We start from the raw sequence: 12,704 nt of genomic DNA, 5'->3' as shown, positions 1-12,704 counted from the left end.
AGTGTGTCAATGATTTGGCAGCTACTCTAACCTAACCTAACCTAAATAAACTGCCAACTTGTAATTATAAATATATATATAAATAACAAACAAATATAAATAAATAATAAATATAAATAAATAATAAATATAAATAAATGATTAAATATTCACCGCAGATAATCCCCAAATACCCGCTTACTAATCCCTATTCTTAATTTAACTTTCCTTTGAAATCAGGGGACACACTTAGACCTCTATTGTGATACCGCATGGTCTCGTTCTTTTCCTTCTCTAGGGTCCCGTAACCTAAATGTTTCAACCGGTGTTTAGCTGATCAGCATGTCTTCCACCCGGAAGATTTAATAAAAGCACCTATGTTTTTCAGAATAGTCCCCGATATTTCGGTATGATCGTCGATGAAGGGGTTTCCTTAGTGTTTCATTCTGAGTCTGCATAGGGCTGGACAGAAGCAGAGAAGGTGTTCTACCGTTTATTCTTCTTCTTAATCCCTGCAGCTTCTACAGAAGTAATTTTTTGGGGCTTTTAGCCTGCCGGCTTCTGTGCCAACGAGCCAGTGGCCTGTAAGAGCTCGAATCAGCATACCACACTCTGTGCGGTTGAATTTGAGTAGTTCACAAGTTTTTTTTTATTGTTTATCACAGGCCATGTCTGGTGAGAGATAAGACACTCTGGTGCGTTTTGCCAATGGGTGTTGGCTAGTGTGTGGAAGTGGTTTTTATACCCGTTACTCGTAGAGTAAAAGGGTATTGTTTGTGCCTAACCGAAGTAGACACTTTCGGGTCACACCGCGGGACAAGGGGGTAATGAGCACTTGTCGCTGGCACGGGGACGCTTTGATGGCAGGACGATCGCGTCGCGGCAATGGTAACGAATGTTACTGTGATGCCGGACCACAGGCGATGCTGGAGCTGCGCTGAGGGTGAGCTAACGTGGTTAGCTGCTAGTTGAGATAGTGTATTACGAGCCCTATTCCCAGATGTTGGAAGTAGAACCTCGGAGTTAAGAGGTGTGTTGATAACTGATTTATTCTTCATTTGGTACATGTTTATATACTACTTGGACCACGGAAGTTAAGTGTAATGATTAGTGAAGTAGGCTATATTCTAAAGTAGGTTAGGGAATTATGATTATGGTAGCAGTTTGCGTAGTTGACTTTGCGTAGTTGGCTGACACTGCAAAATGTGCTGACTGCATTGGCCGGTCAGTGTGCCGTTGAGTCGGTGAGACGGTGAGTTAGTTAGACATATAATATGCTGATCAGCCATTCTCATATGCAGTGGGTGCTACTGAGCGCCTGGTACTGTTCCCAACTTGGCTACTGCTTGATTTGTTGGGTGTGGTCATGTTGAGTACCTTTGGGTATGAACAGGTATACTAGTTTCGTCGGAAAGTATGTAACAGGCAGAAGGAAGCGTTTCCGACCCCATAAAGTGTATATATTCTTGATCAGGATCACTAGCCGAGTTGATCTAGCCATGTCCGTCTGTCTGTCTGTCTGTCCGGATGAACGCTGAGATCTCGGAAACTATGGGAGCTAGGCTATTGAGATTTGGCGTGCAGATTCCTGAGCTTCTTACGCAGCGCAAGTTTGTTTCAGTAGAGTGCCACGCCCACTCTAACGCCCACAAACCGCCCAAAACTGTGGCTCCTACAGTTTTGATGCTAGAATAAATTTTAACTAAAATGTAATGTTCTCATCAATACCTATCGATTGATCCAAAAAAAAGTTTGCCACGCCCACCCTGACGCCCATAAACCGCCCACAAACTTCAAAAAATCGTAAATATGAACGTGGATATCTCGGAAACTATCAAAGATAGAGAATCGGGATTTCAGATTTAGATTCCGTAGTCTTATACGCAGCGCAAGTTTGTTACGCGAATATGCCACGCCCACTCTAACGCCCACAAACCGCGAAAACCTGTGACGCCCACAATTTTTATGCTATTCGTCCGCTATGCAGTTGCCTACGATGTCCCGGAACCCATATAAGGCTGATAATAAACTGATTTGCCATCTCGTGGAGAGATCTTCAACAGTCTGCTATTGCTATTAAATAGCAGCTTGGCTGTCACTATATATGTTTAGGTGTCCTCTTTGGAGGCTAAAGTTCCCTAAACAGGTTAGTGCTTCTTTTATAGCGTGGACCTCCGCCTGAAAGACGCTACAGTGGTCCAAGAGCCTGAATGACTTTCTGATATCTAATTGTTCGGAGTTGTTTACGTCAAAAGGGCGTTTAATTTCAGGAGGCAGTGTCGAGCGGCAGTTTTATCCAGATGTCTACATCTCGCGCGCTCGCACTGCCGTCCGCTCTCCCTCTCCATGTCTCCCTTAAGTCTCCGCTCTGCTCTGGAGCGCTTAAGTTAAGTTAGGCTTAAGCAGTTCATGTTTCAAAGTGTACGAATAAACACCTACGCACGTCGCGTAAAAACCCCAAAAGTACTCCCGTGTTTTTTGGGTACCACTCGATATTGGGGCTTCAACTATTTAATCGATCAAGCCGCACCGCCCCATCATTTTGGTCCTTCGAGCCGGATTTCAAAATCTTTGGATTTTCCTCTCCTGGAGTTTCCTTTGATTTTGTCCCAGCAGGCTTGAAGCACTCCAGATAAGTTCCGCTTACTATAATTGCCGGTCATACAGCCAGTTTTTCGAACCCTATTTCGACTAACTTTCAGTATGATATATTGTCTAAATCCAAAAGAGATTAATCCGACGCAACGGCATTTAATATATGTATTTCAATTCCGTTACTTGTGCTTGACAATATTCCAGTTACCTTTGCCCACAGTTGCACACTTGAAACAATTCCAGTAAATATTTCAGTGCTACTATTCAACGAAAATATTTGTCAAATATATTTTCAATTCCAATCGTGTGTAAAATATAACTCAGGCGCAGTAAAAAATTCCCGGTCATAAAATTTTTCCTTAAGATTTGCACTCTTTATTTTTTACTGTGTTCCAGCTGCATGTGTATATTTACAAAAACAATCTAATACAGTCCACTCCAACTACTTTTCTCGACCTACAAATACGGCTAAACTATTTCTAAAATTAAAAACAAAGTGACAATATCCACAAATTTACTCCAGCAAATCGTTTGCAATTTAGTTGTGCAGGTGACAAACAAACGCACCGACATACAAACATAAGCGAAGTCTTTCCCATTCCCGCAACGTTATTCTGCTATTCGCACCCCACATATATACATACGTACAGTGTACACACATACGTAGTGGGTCAAGAGCTCACAAAAAGTGTTCCTTTCAATCAAACAATATTAAAGTCCGTAATTCCTTACATAAGTCCGACCATCCGATATAATAAATATTTATTGCCTATCCGACAGTGTGACCGTATATATTTACAATCTTAATTGGTTCCTAAATTCCAATTTGATTCCAATTTGTTTCCTTACATCAGAATTAAAATTCTAACTTATTTAACGTCATGGCAACATCAGTAAAATCCGCTTTAACCCGATTTATGGCCACAGCTGACTGTCTGATCCACTTTGAGGCCACTGTGAACGCTCCAGGTGCTCCTACACCAACGTTATCCGCCTATAAAATCCGTCGCGATCATCTCAATTCCTTGTGGCAAACGGTAAAGGCAGCATACGACATATGCTCCGACTGCATTATAGCTGCAGGCGAGAGCGCTGCAGACACAAAATCCATACTAAAGTCCAAGTATTACCAAACGTACTCCACTTACGAAATATTTGCCGCGCAGCTGATGGAACAAATCCAAAAAGGCTCCTCCCAAATACCTCAAGCTCCAGTAACTCCGTCCCAAAATTCCACGTCTTATGGCTGTCGGCTCCCTCCTATCGACACAGAGGTTTTCTCTGGCGATTATCTTCGCTGGCCGACTTTCCGGGACCTTTTCACGGCAATATACATAGACAATCCGAGTCTAACGCCCGTTGAAAAATTATTCCACTTAAATTCAAAAACAAGTGGCGAAGCTCATTCCATAGTTTCAAGATCCCCACTCACCAATGATGCCCTTCGCTCAGCCTGGAATAACCTAACTGAGCGTTTCGAAAATAAGAGATTGCAGGTAAACAGTCACCTGAAAACACTTTTCAATGTGCAATCCATAGCACAGGAGTCGGGAGCAGCCTTAAAGGAACTTCAACGCTTTTTTCAAGGTTGCTTAACTTCCTTAAAATTTTCCGGTGTTAATATTGAGAATTGGGACCCTATCCTGGTTTATATGTGCTCGACAAAACTACCAAAGCTCACTCTCTCATTATGGGAGCAATCCATCCAAAAACAAGGAAGAACGCTATAGTCGAGTACCTCGACTATCAGATACCCGTTACTCAGCTAAATGGAGATATGCAAGCAGCAAAGCGAGATTAAAATGCGCCACCTACCGGCGGTATACAGATTTAAGCGTTATGGGCGTTAGAGTGGGCGTGGCAAATTTTTTTTTGGACCAATCGATAGGTATCGACGAGACCAATACATTTCAGTTAAAATTTTTTATCTAGCATAAAAATTGTGGGCGTCACAGGTTTTCGCGGTTTGTGGGCGTTAAAGTGGGCGTGGCAAACTTTTTTTTAAGTCAATCGATAGGTATTGATGAGAACATTACATTTCAGTTAAAATTTTTATTCTAGCATCAAAACTGTAGGAGCCACAGTTTTGGGCGGTTTGTGGGCGTTAGAGTGGGCGTGGCACTCTACTGAAACAAACTTGCGCTGCGCAGGAATCTCAGGAATCTGCGTGCCTAATCCCAGTATTGTAACTCTCATAGTTTCCGAGATCTCAGCGTTCATACGGACAGACGGACAGACGGACAGACGGACAGACGGACATGGCTAGATCGACTCGGCTAGTGATCCTGATCAAGAATATATATACTTTATGGGGTCGGAAACGCTTCCTTCTGCCTGTTACATACTTTCCGACGAATCTAGTATACCCTTTTACTCTACGAGTAACGGGTATAAAAAAAGCCGAAATTCCTACGTGGCTTGAGCTTGATTCATATTTGACGGAGCGCCATCTAACTCTTGAGGCCGTCGATAGCTTCCGATCTGCCAATTTCCACCAAGTCCAGTCCAAAGACACAAATCGAGAGGCAGAATTTCCAAAAATAAATTCCTTCAACACAAGGTTAGTTCCGATAACCAAAGGCTGCGATCTGTGTTCGAAGAAGAACCACCCCGTGCGTATATGTCCACGCTTCCTGCAGATGACGGTAGAAGATCGCTTAGCCTATATCCAAAGGAAGCAGTTGTGCTCCAATTGCTTTGCAAGTAGCCATCAATTCCGGGATTGCACAAGCGCTCACAACTGTCTCACTTGCCAAGATCGGCATCACACATTGCTGCATCGAAACAGCGGTCCTACTACTCCGACGATTCCATCTGACCCTCCAAGGCCAGTACCCGCCTCAGTTCCACACATCATTTCGTCCTATTCAACGCAAGTTTCCGTACAAAAAGTTCCTCCTAAGAATACTCCATCCGAATATTGGGTTCCATACCCCGCCTTGGATGGCAGACGTACTCGAGGTATTAAATCCTACCAATGCCGAGTCTGCCAAAAGATCCATCCTCTACGGAAGTGCCACCACTTTCTACGGCTAAGCCCCCAGAATCGGCTTCAGGAAGTACATATCCAGAAGTACTGCTCCAATTGCTTGGCTCACAATCATTCCAAGGACTCCTGCCGCAGTGGTCATCAGTGCCACAAGTGTGGAAAGGCCCACCACACTCTCCTACATACGGACGACCGGTCTATACTTCCAACATATTCCTGAGCCTACTATCCTGAGGTTCTTGCTACGGGTGACCTCGCAGGGGGGGGGGGGGAGGCTGTTTACGTCAAAAGGGCGTTTAATTTCAGGAGGCAGTGTCGAGCGGCAGTTTTATCCAGATGTCTACATCTCGCGCGCTCGCACTGCCGTCCGCTCTCCCTCTCCATGTCTCCCTTAAGTCTCCGCTCTGCTCTGGAGCGCTTAAGTTAAGTTAAGCTTAAGCAGTTCATGTTTCAAAGTGTACGAATAAACACCTACGCACGTCGCGTAAAAACCCCAAAAGTACTCCCGTGTTTTTTGGGTACCACTCGATATTGGGGCTTAAACTATTTAATCGATCAAGCCGCACCGGCCCGCCATTTGCTGTACTTTGTTTAGGGGAGTCAGTACAATGTTTCTATAGAGCGGTGCACCACAGTAGGATTGGCTTGACTACTGCTGTGTATATCCACAGTGTATATTCTAGGGAACATGCCCCATCTTAGCCCAATTGCTTTTTTACAGGAGTAAAGTGCAATGGTCGCTTTCTTGGTTCTCTCTTGGTTATTTAAGCCCCATTTGAGAAGCTTATCTAATACTAACCCCAAGTATCTGGCGTGATCGCTAAAGGAGAGATTACAATTGTTTAGAATAGGTGGGTTGAGTTGTAGAAATTTGAATCTATTTGTAAATAGAACAAGGTCCCTTTTTAGGGATTTGCCCCAAGTCCGTTCTCTATCGTCCATTCCGATCGAATTTTAAGTTTAACGGTCATAAGATCGCAAAGTGTTTGTGGATATTTTTCATTAAAGATGATGGCGACGTCTGCGTATGCCACTACCTTAGAACCTCCTCCTTCCAGAATCCGCAGTAGTTTATGTACTGCGATATTCCACAGGAGGGGTGATAGTACACCTCCTTGCGGGGTGCCTCTGTTCACTAGTCTAGTCTGGGTTGAGGTCCCTAGTGAGGCTGTGACCATTCTGCTTATCAGAAATTTATAGATCCACCCCACCATTGGCGGCTCAACCCCTAGCTCTGTGAGAGATTATGTTATAGCAATGGGAAGCACGTTATTGAAGGCTCCCTCTATGCCAAGGAAGGCGATTCCTTGATGCTGAGTGATTTCTCGATGCTGCTTACCACCAAGTGTAGCGCCGATTCGGTTGACTTACCTTTGGTATAAGCGTGTTGTGCTTCTGATATTTGTGTCGGGTCGATAGTGGCCCTTATGTGTAGGCTTATCATTCTTTTAAAGCTCTTAAGCAGGAATGATGTTAGGCTTGTTGGCCTAAAATCCTTTGCTGTGGTGTGGCTGGTGTGACGAACCCGCCTAGAAGGCGCGTACGCCACAATCATTATTACTTTAGGTTAGTACGACCAGATTCTCATGTGCTCAAAACGGTGTAGCGGACCCGAGTGAGGATAGATTGAATAAATGATAAAGAATATATAATCGCACCTCTCGAGCGTGTGTTTTTCTTCTCGTAGTCAGGTACTAAGTCTAACATAACCTTACTTTATTCACACAGCTGCTTTGAAAGTGGACACCCTTCCCGTTCGCCACAGTGGTCGTATTCCCGCCCTAGTAAGATATTACCGTAGCACCACCGGACCTGAATGTGGACCCCCTTTCCGTTCGGTCCAGTAGTTTTTCCTGCCTCTTCCGTAGTTTTGGGATTTGCGCGTGGACACCCTTCCCGCCTTATCCGCAATCCTAGTTTCCCTGCCTCTTCGGTAGTTTTGGGATTTCGCGTGGACACCCTTCCCGCCTTACCCAAAATCCTAGTTTTCCCGCCACCTCCGTAGTTTTGGGATTTGCGCGTGGACACCCTTGCCGCCTTATCCGAAATCCTAGCTCCTTCGCCTCCTTCGTCGTTCTGGGGCTAGTGCGCGGCTCCGCTCTCGTGCTACCTGAAGCCCGCAAAGTATCCTCCCGGCTTGGCCTCGCCAAAAGGTCCAGCCCGGTGGGTTTTTCGCCTCTGACGCGAAGTAGAAGTCTCCGGCCAGCCCTTTAGGTCGTAGCCCAGGAATTGGACTCTGCATAACCAACGTTATCTGCGTTTTCCTCGACGCAATAAAGGACCTCTGGTAAAGACTCCCCTCAAAGTAACCCATTCCCCTGTGGAGTGGAACCCTCTAGTCCGGTGTTTCGGTGATTTACAAATTATCTTGTAAAGGACTCCTGGATCCGACTGAGATCTGAACCCCGGCCGAGAAAGCATCCTTCCAAGTGGCGCCCGAACAGGGACGCCGAGACTAGAAAGGGTTTATCCCAGTGGCCTAAAGACCCACTGTGAAAAGGGAAGAGTCGCCCGGAGAGTCGAGACGCAACGACTGCCCCTACCCAGCGTCTGGAAGAAATAGGAGGATTTAAGAGGGAAGTCTGCCCAGGAAAATAAGACGATGAGTACTCCTAAGGAATCAGACGGTGAGTACGAAGAAGCCGATTTTATCAAAAATCCTGGTGTAGGAATTCGCTGGATATATGCTCGCCGAAAAGACGAACTCAACTCACTCGCCGTTGAGTTTGGCTTTAAAGCGGATGGTACCGTCGAGGCAGTCAGGAATTCGTTTGCTAACTTAGTCAGCGCAGGATCCTTTCCACAACGTGGAACCGACTAGCCTAGCTGCAGGAACAGTATAGAGGTCGTGCCCCGAGCCGCAACCCTGCAGGGAAGGACGACGAGATGGGACAATTTGCGGAGTCCCTCCGGATCCCCGTCGGCTCTTTCGCTGTGCCGATCGAGGTTCCAACACGTCTTCGAGGGATATATCCAGGTACGACACACGGCGTCTGGGTGCCGCCAGTAGATGTTCGCTCAGCCACTGGCCTACAGGAACAGAATGTTCGGAGTAATACGACTCCCACTCAGCATTTGCTCCCCGAGAAGATGCATAAGTGGAACCTGCGGTTCCACGGTAGCGCAGATCCTTTAAAAAGATCCCCCGGGCTATGTGGAAATCTTCGAGGGTCCGGCGGCACGGTGTTTCCGTACTAGCCATCTGCAGTCACCCTCTTGCGAAACTTTCCGGAGGGAATTCCTAGATTTCTTTCAACCTCCTCGATATTTCAAAACATACCTGATCGAGCTTAGAACGAAGATGCAACAGGCCGGGTACCGAGAAGAGGAAGAGTTATACCGAGCATACGAAAACATGGCTCCAGAATATCGGCGCAGCGAATTCGCGACGTTGAAGCAGCCAAATGACTACCGAGTACGAGAGTGTCAAACAACTTGAGTCGATTCGATGTGGAACCCCAGGGGTGACGGGCGGAATCCACGGTCGCCAAACCCCTTTCCGGAACTCGGAGAGGACTACACAGGCAGGACACGTGACTCACCGGATGATCGGGCAGGGAACCTCCCGAGTAGACGCGCAGCGGGCCTGCGGCCACTGCGGTGAGAACAGACACTTCCGTCGAGATTGTCCCAACCCACGCCGCGACTTCTGTTGGGATTGTGGCCGAGTAGGAGTGTTAACCATAGAGTGAGGCCGTTGGGATGTCTCGGGAAACGGAGGACGTCTCTGCCGGAACCCGAGTGCGGCGGAGACAAGCGAAGCATCGGCCCGACCCCAGCAAACACCCCGCTAAGGGTACACGGTGGGCTCATCACAACAGCGATAGAAGTCGGAGGGAGATGGGTGGACGCCACCGTTGGTTCCCGGGGCATCGAGGAGTTTCACCAGTGAAAGTTTTGCAAACCTGGTCGCCTGCGCCGCCGAGGTTCGGGATGTGGTCACTAGAATAGCGTTGGCCGATCGGTCATGTCTGGACGTGACGAAATTGTGACAACCTCCGGTCACGTTGGCGGGCACCGCAGTACTCTTACCCATGTTGGTGATGCCCTCCATGTTAGACCGAGTGATACTTGGGATGGATTTCCTCAAAACGGAAGGAACGCGCGTGCGATGTGGCCAAGCCACCCTTGACTTGCAGCCTGAGCCCCAAGCGGTAGGATATTCTTTGTAACTCCCAGTACTCATACCACCGAGGGACGATCGAGGAGAAGCGGTACGTCCCGTCGAGCTTAAGGTCCAATTGGGAACTGCCAGACAAGGAGGAACTGCCGTATCGTCATGCGCGTCGATAAACCATTGAAGCAAAGGTATTATCCCAGGAACCCCGCGATGCAACATGTTATCGATACCCAAGTAGACGAACTGCTCCGCGCAGGAGCCATCGAGCCTTCCAGGAGCCCACACAGCGCACCAATCGTTTTGGTGAAGAAAAAGGCTGGCGATTGGCGCATGTGCGTCGACTACCGACAGTTAAACGCACACTCGGTACCCCACGCCTACCCGGGGATCAATCACATCCTGGAGAAGTTGCGTCACGCCCGTTACATCTCCACGTTGGGTTTCAAAAACGGCTGTTGGCAAATTCCCATGGCCAGGGATAGTCGCCAATACACGGCCTTCACTGTTCCAGGCCTTGGACTATACCAATGGAAGGTCATGCCCTTTGGGCTGCACTCTGCCAGTGCCACGTTCCAACGTGCTCTGGATAGCGTAATCGGGGCGGAGATGGAGCCGGTCGCCTTCGCCAAACCGCCTTGAAAGAGATTAGAAGATGCCTGACCACCGTCCCCGTGTTAGGTTGTTCGGATTTCGACCAGAAGTTTGTTTTGCCGACTGACGGGAGTGACGTCGGCTTGGAAGCGGTGTTATCCCAGGACATCGAGGGTCAAGAGACCCATACGCCAGTCGCCGACTAACTCCTGCGGAACATAACTATTCGACGACAGAGATAGAGTATCTGGCCATCATCTGGGCCATCAGGAAGATGCGATGTTACCTGGAGGGCTACCGATTCGAAGTCATTACCGACCACTTGGCTCTCAAATGGTTAGCTTCTATTGAGAGTCCTTCCGGCCGAATAGCGCGCTGGGCTTTAGAACTGCAACAGTTCCAATTCGACGTGCGCTACCGACGAGGGAAGCTGAACGTCGTGGCCGATACGCTTTCGCGACAGCCCTGTGAGGTACTACACGACGAGCCTGAAAAGTTCGCGGACTATATGCTAGAGAACGGCCAGCTATACAGGAACATGGGTTACCGAGCTGACGACGAGTACTATTTTCCGTGGAAACTCTGTGTACCCACTCCCCATAGAGCCCGCGTCTTATACGAGTGTCATGATTCCCCGACCGCAGGACACTTGGGGGTCTTAAAGACGATTACCCGCCTGTCACATATACGATTACCCGCCTGTCACAAAGATATTTCTGGCCCGGCATGTACCGTGACGCAAAACACCACGTTCGGCACTGTGAGTCATGCCAGAAATTTAAGACCGTTCAGACCAAAGCAGCGGGGAAAATGCTAGCCCGCGTCGTACACGAACCCTTTGACATTCTTTTTGCTGACTTCGTAGGTCAACTGCCCCGTTCGAAACAAGGAAACTATATGCTTCTTGTTTTCCACGACGTGTTCTCTAAATGGGTAGAGTTGGTCCCACTCCGGAAAGCCACCACCGTTGTAGTTCAAAAAGCGTTTCGGGTACGCATACTAGGGCGAGTGGGCATCCCCCGGAAGTTCGTGCGCGACAATGAAACCCAATTCACAAGTCGGGCCCTAAAAGACTACTTTATTAAGCTCGGCGTGGATGTCCAGTACACGGCTCCGTATTGTCCGCAGGAGAATCCCACCGAGAGGACCAACCGTACTTTGAAGACTCTGATGTCTCAGCTGTCGGAAGACGACCAAAGTTCTTTGGATAGTATGTTGCCGGAGATTTCCCTCGCTATCAATAGTAGCATATCGGGTTCGACGGGGTATACTCCCGGATTTCTCACTCAGGGACGGGAGCTACTCTTGCCTGCGATGCTGTACGACGAACTTACCCCTGGATCGGCGGTCGTACGGACCAACGCCCGGGAGTCAAGTGTGGCTGCGACGACATCCCTTATCAAAAGCAGCTGAGGGATTCGCGCCAAACTCGCTCCCAAATACGACGGTCCCTATACCGTCGCGAAGTTTACGTCTCCAAACTTGGCAAGCCTGCGGCGTCCGGGAGACCGACGGCTACGGATCGCCAATATATCGTAGCTTAAACCCTACTACGCGGTGGACACCTCCGACACGATCGACGACAGCATCGCCGGGCCGAGTAACCCGGCACGGTAAGCACCTCGAAGCGCGTAATAACTTTAAGATCAATGCTTGTAATAGGTTAAGATTAACGGGTCCTTTGTTAGCTACACCGTTAGGTAGGGAGTTCAAAAGGTAGGGTTATACCAATAAGTCTAGACTAATATTTCAGATGGACGAGGTAATCATCAAGGCCTTCTACCCAGGGGCAAACTACGGGGACGGCCTTGAAGAAGAAGAGGAAAAGGAGTTCCTCACCTCCGAAGGTGAAGCCGAGGGTAGCACACGCCCACCCTGACGCCCATAAACCGCCCACAAACTTCAAAAAATCGTAAATATGAACGTGGATATCTCGGAAACTATCAAAGATAGAGAATCGGGATTTCAGATTTAGATTCCGTAGTCTTATACGCAGCGCAAGTTTGTTACGCGAATATGCCACGCCCACTCTAACGCCCACAAACCGCGAAAACCTGTGACGCCCACAATTTTTATGCTAGATAACTGAAATGTATTGGTCTCGTCAATACCTATCGATTGGTCCAAAAAAAAATTTGCCACGCCCACTCTAACGCCCATAACGCTTAAATCTGTATACCGCCGGTAGGTGGCGCATTTTAATCTCGCTTTGCTACTTGCATATCTCTATTTAGCTGAGTATCGGGTATCTGATAGTCGAGGTACTCGACTATAGCGCTCTTCCTTGTTTACATTTAGCTTGCAAGTAGCCATGGGCATACCGACATTCTCCTGTCCTGGGAGGAGAGGCTTGGTGGTCCCCGCCTGGCTAATTCGACCGCTATGCAGTTGCCTACGATGTCCCGGAACCCATATAAGGCTGATAATAAA

The 12,704-nt window shown here is 47.9% G+C and overlaps 1 protein-coding gene across 1 annotated transcript; it reads left to right on the top strand.

The window, feature by feature from the left end:
• Window positions 1-10,548: 10,548 nt before the first annotated feature.
• On the top strand, window positions 10,549-12,153 carry LOC139354333 (uncharacterized). Its single transcript, XM_070998557.1, has 3 exons — window positions 10,549-11,034; window positions 11,361-11,651; window positions 12,028-12,153. The coding sequence occupies exons 1-3, from the start codon at window positions 10,549-10,551 to the stop codon at window positions 12,151-12,153; spliced, it is 903 nt and encodes a 300-aa protein (XP_070854658.1).
• Window positions 12,154-12,704: the final 551 nt, after the last annotated feature.

The sequence above is a fragment of the Drosophila suzukii genome (genome assembly GCF_043229965.1).
Source record: "Drosophila suzukii chromosome 2 unlocalized genomic scaffold, CBGP_Dsuzu_IsoJpt1.0 scf_2c, whole genome shotgun sequence".
Taxonomy (NCBI): domain Eukaryota; kingdom Metazoa; phylum Arthropoda; class Insecta; order Diptera; family Drosophilidae; genus Drosophila; species Drosophila suzukii.
Note: the sequence above shows the minus strand (reverse complement) of the source record. Positions and strands in the feature narration are given on the sequence as shown.

Bases quoted from the DNA above. Each gene is read 5' to 3' on its own strand.
- LOC139354333 (XM_070998557.1), top strand. From the start codon at position 10,549: ATGCGATGTTACCTGGAGGGCTACCGATTCGAAGTCATTACCGACCAC. The intron at 11,035-11,360 runs GTGAGTCATGCC...TACTTTATTAAG, and splicing joins AAAACACCACGTTCGGCACT to CTCGGCGTGGATGTCCAGTA. The intron at 11,652-12,027 runs GTGGCTGCGACG...CTAATATTTCAG, and splicing joins CCAACGCCCGGGAGTCAAGT to ATGGACGAGGTAATCATCAA.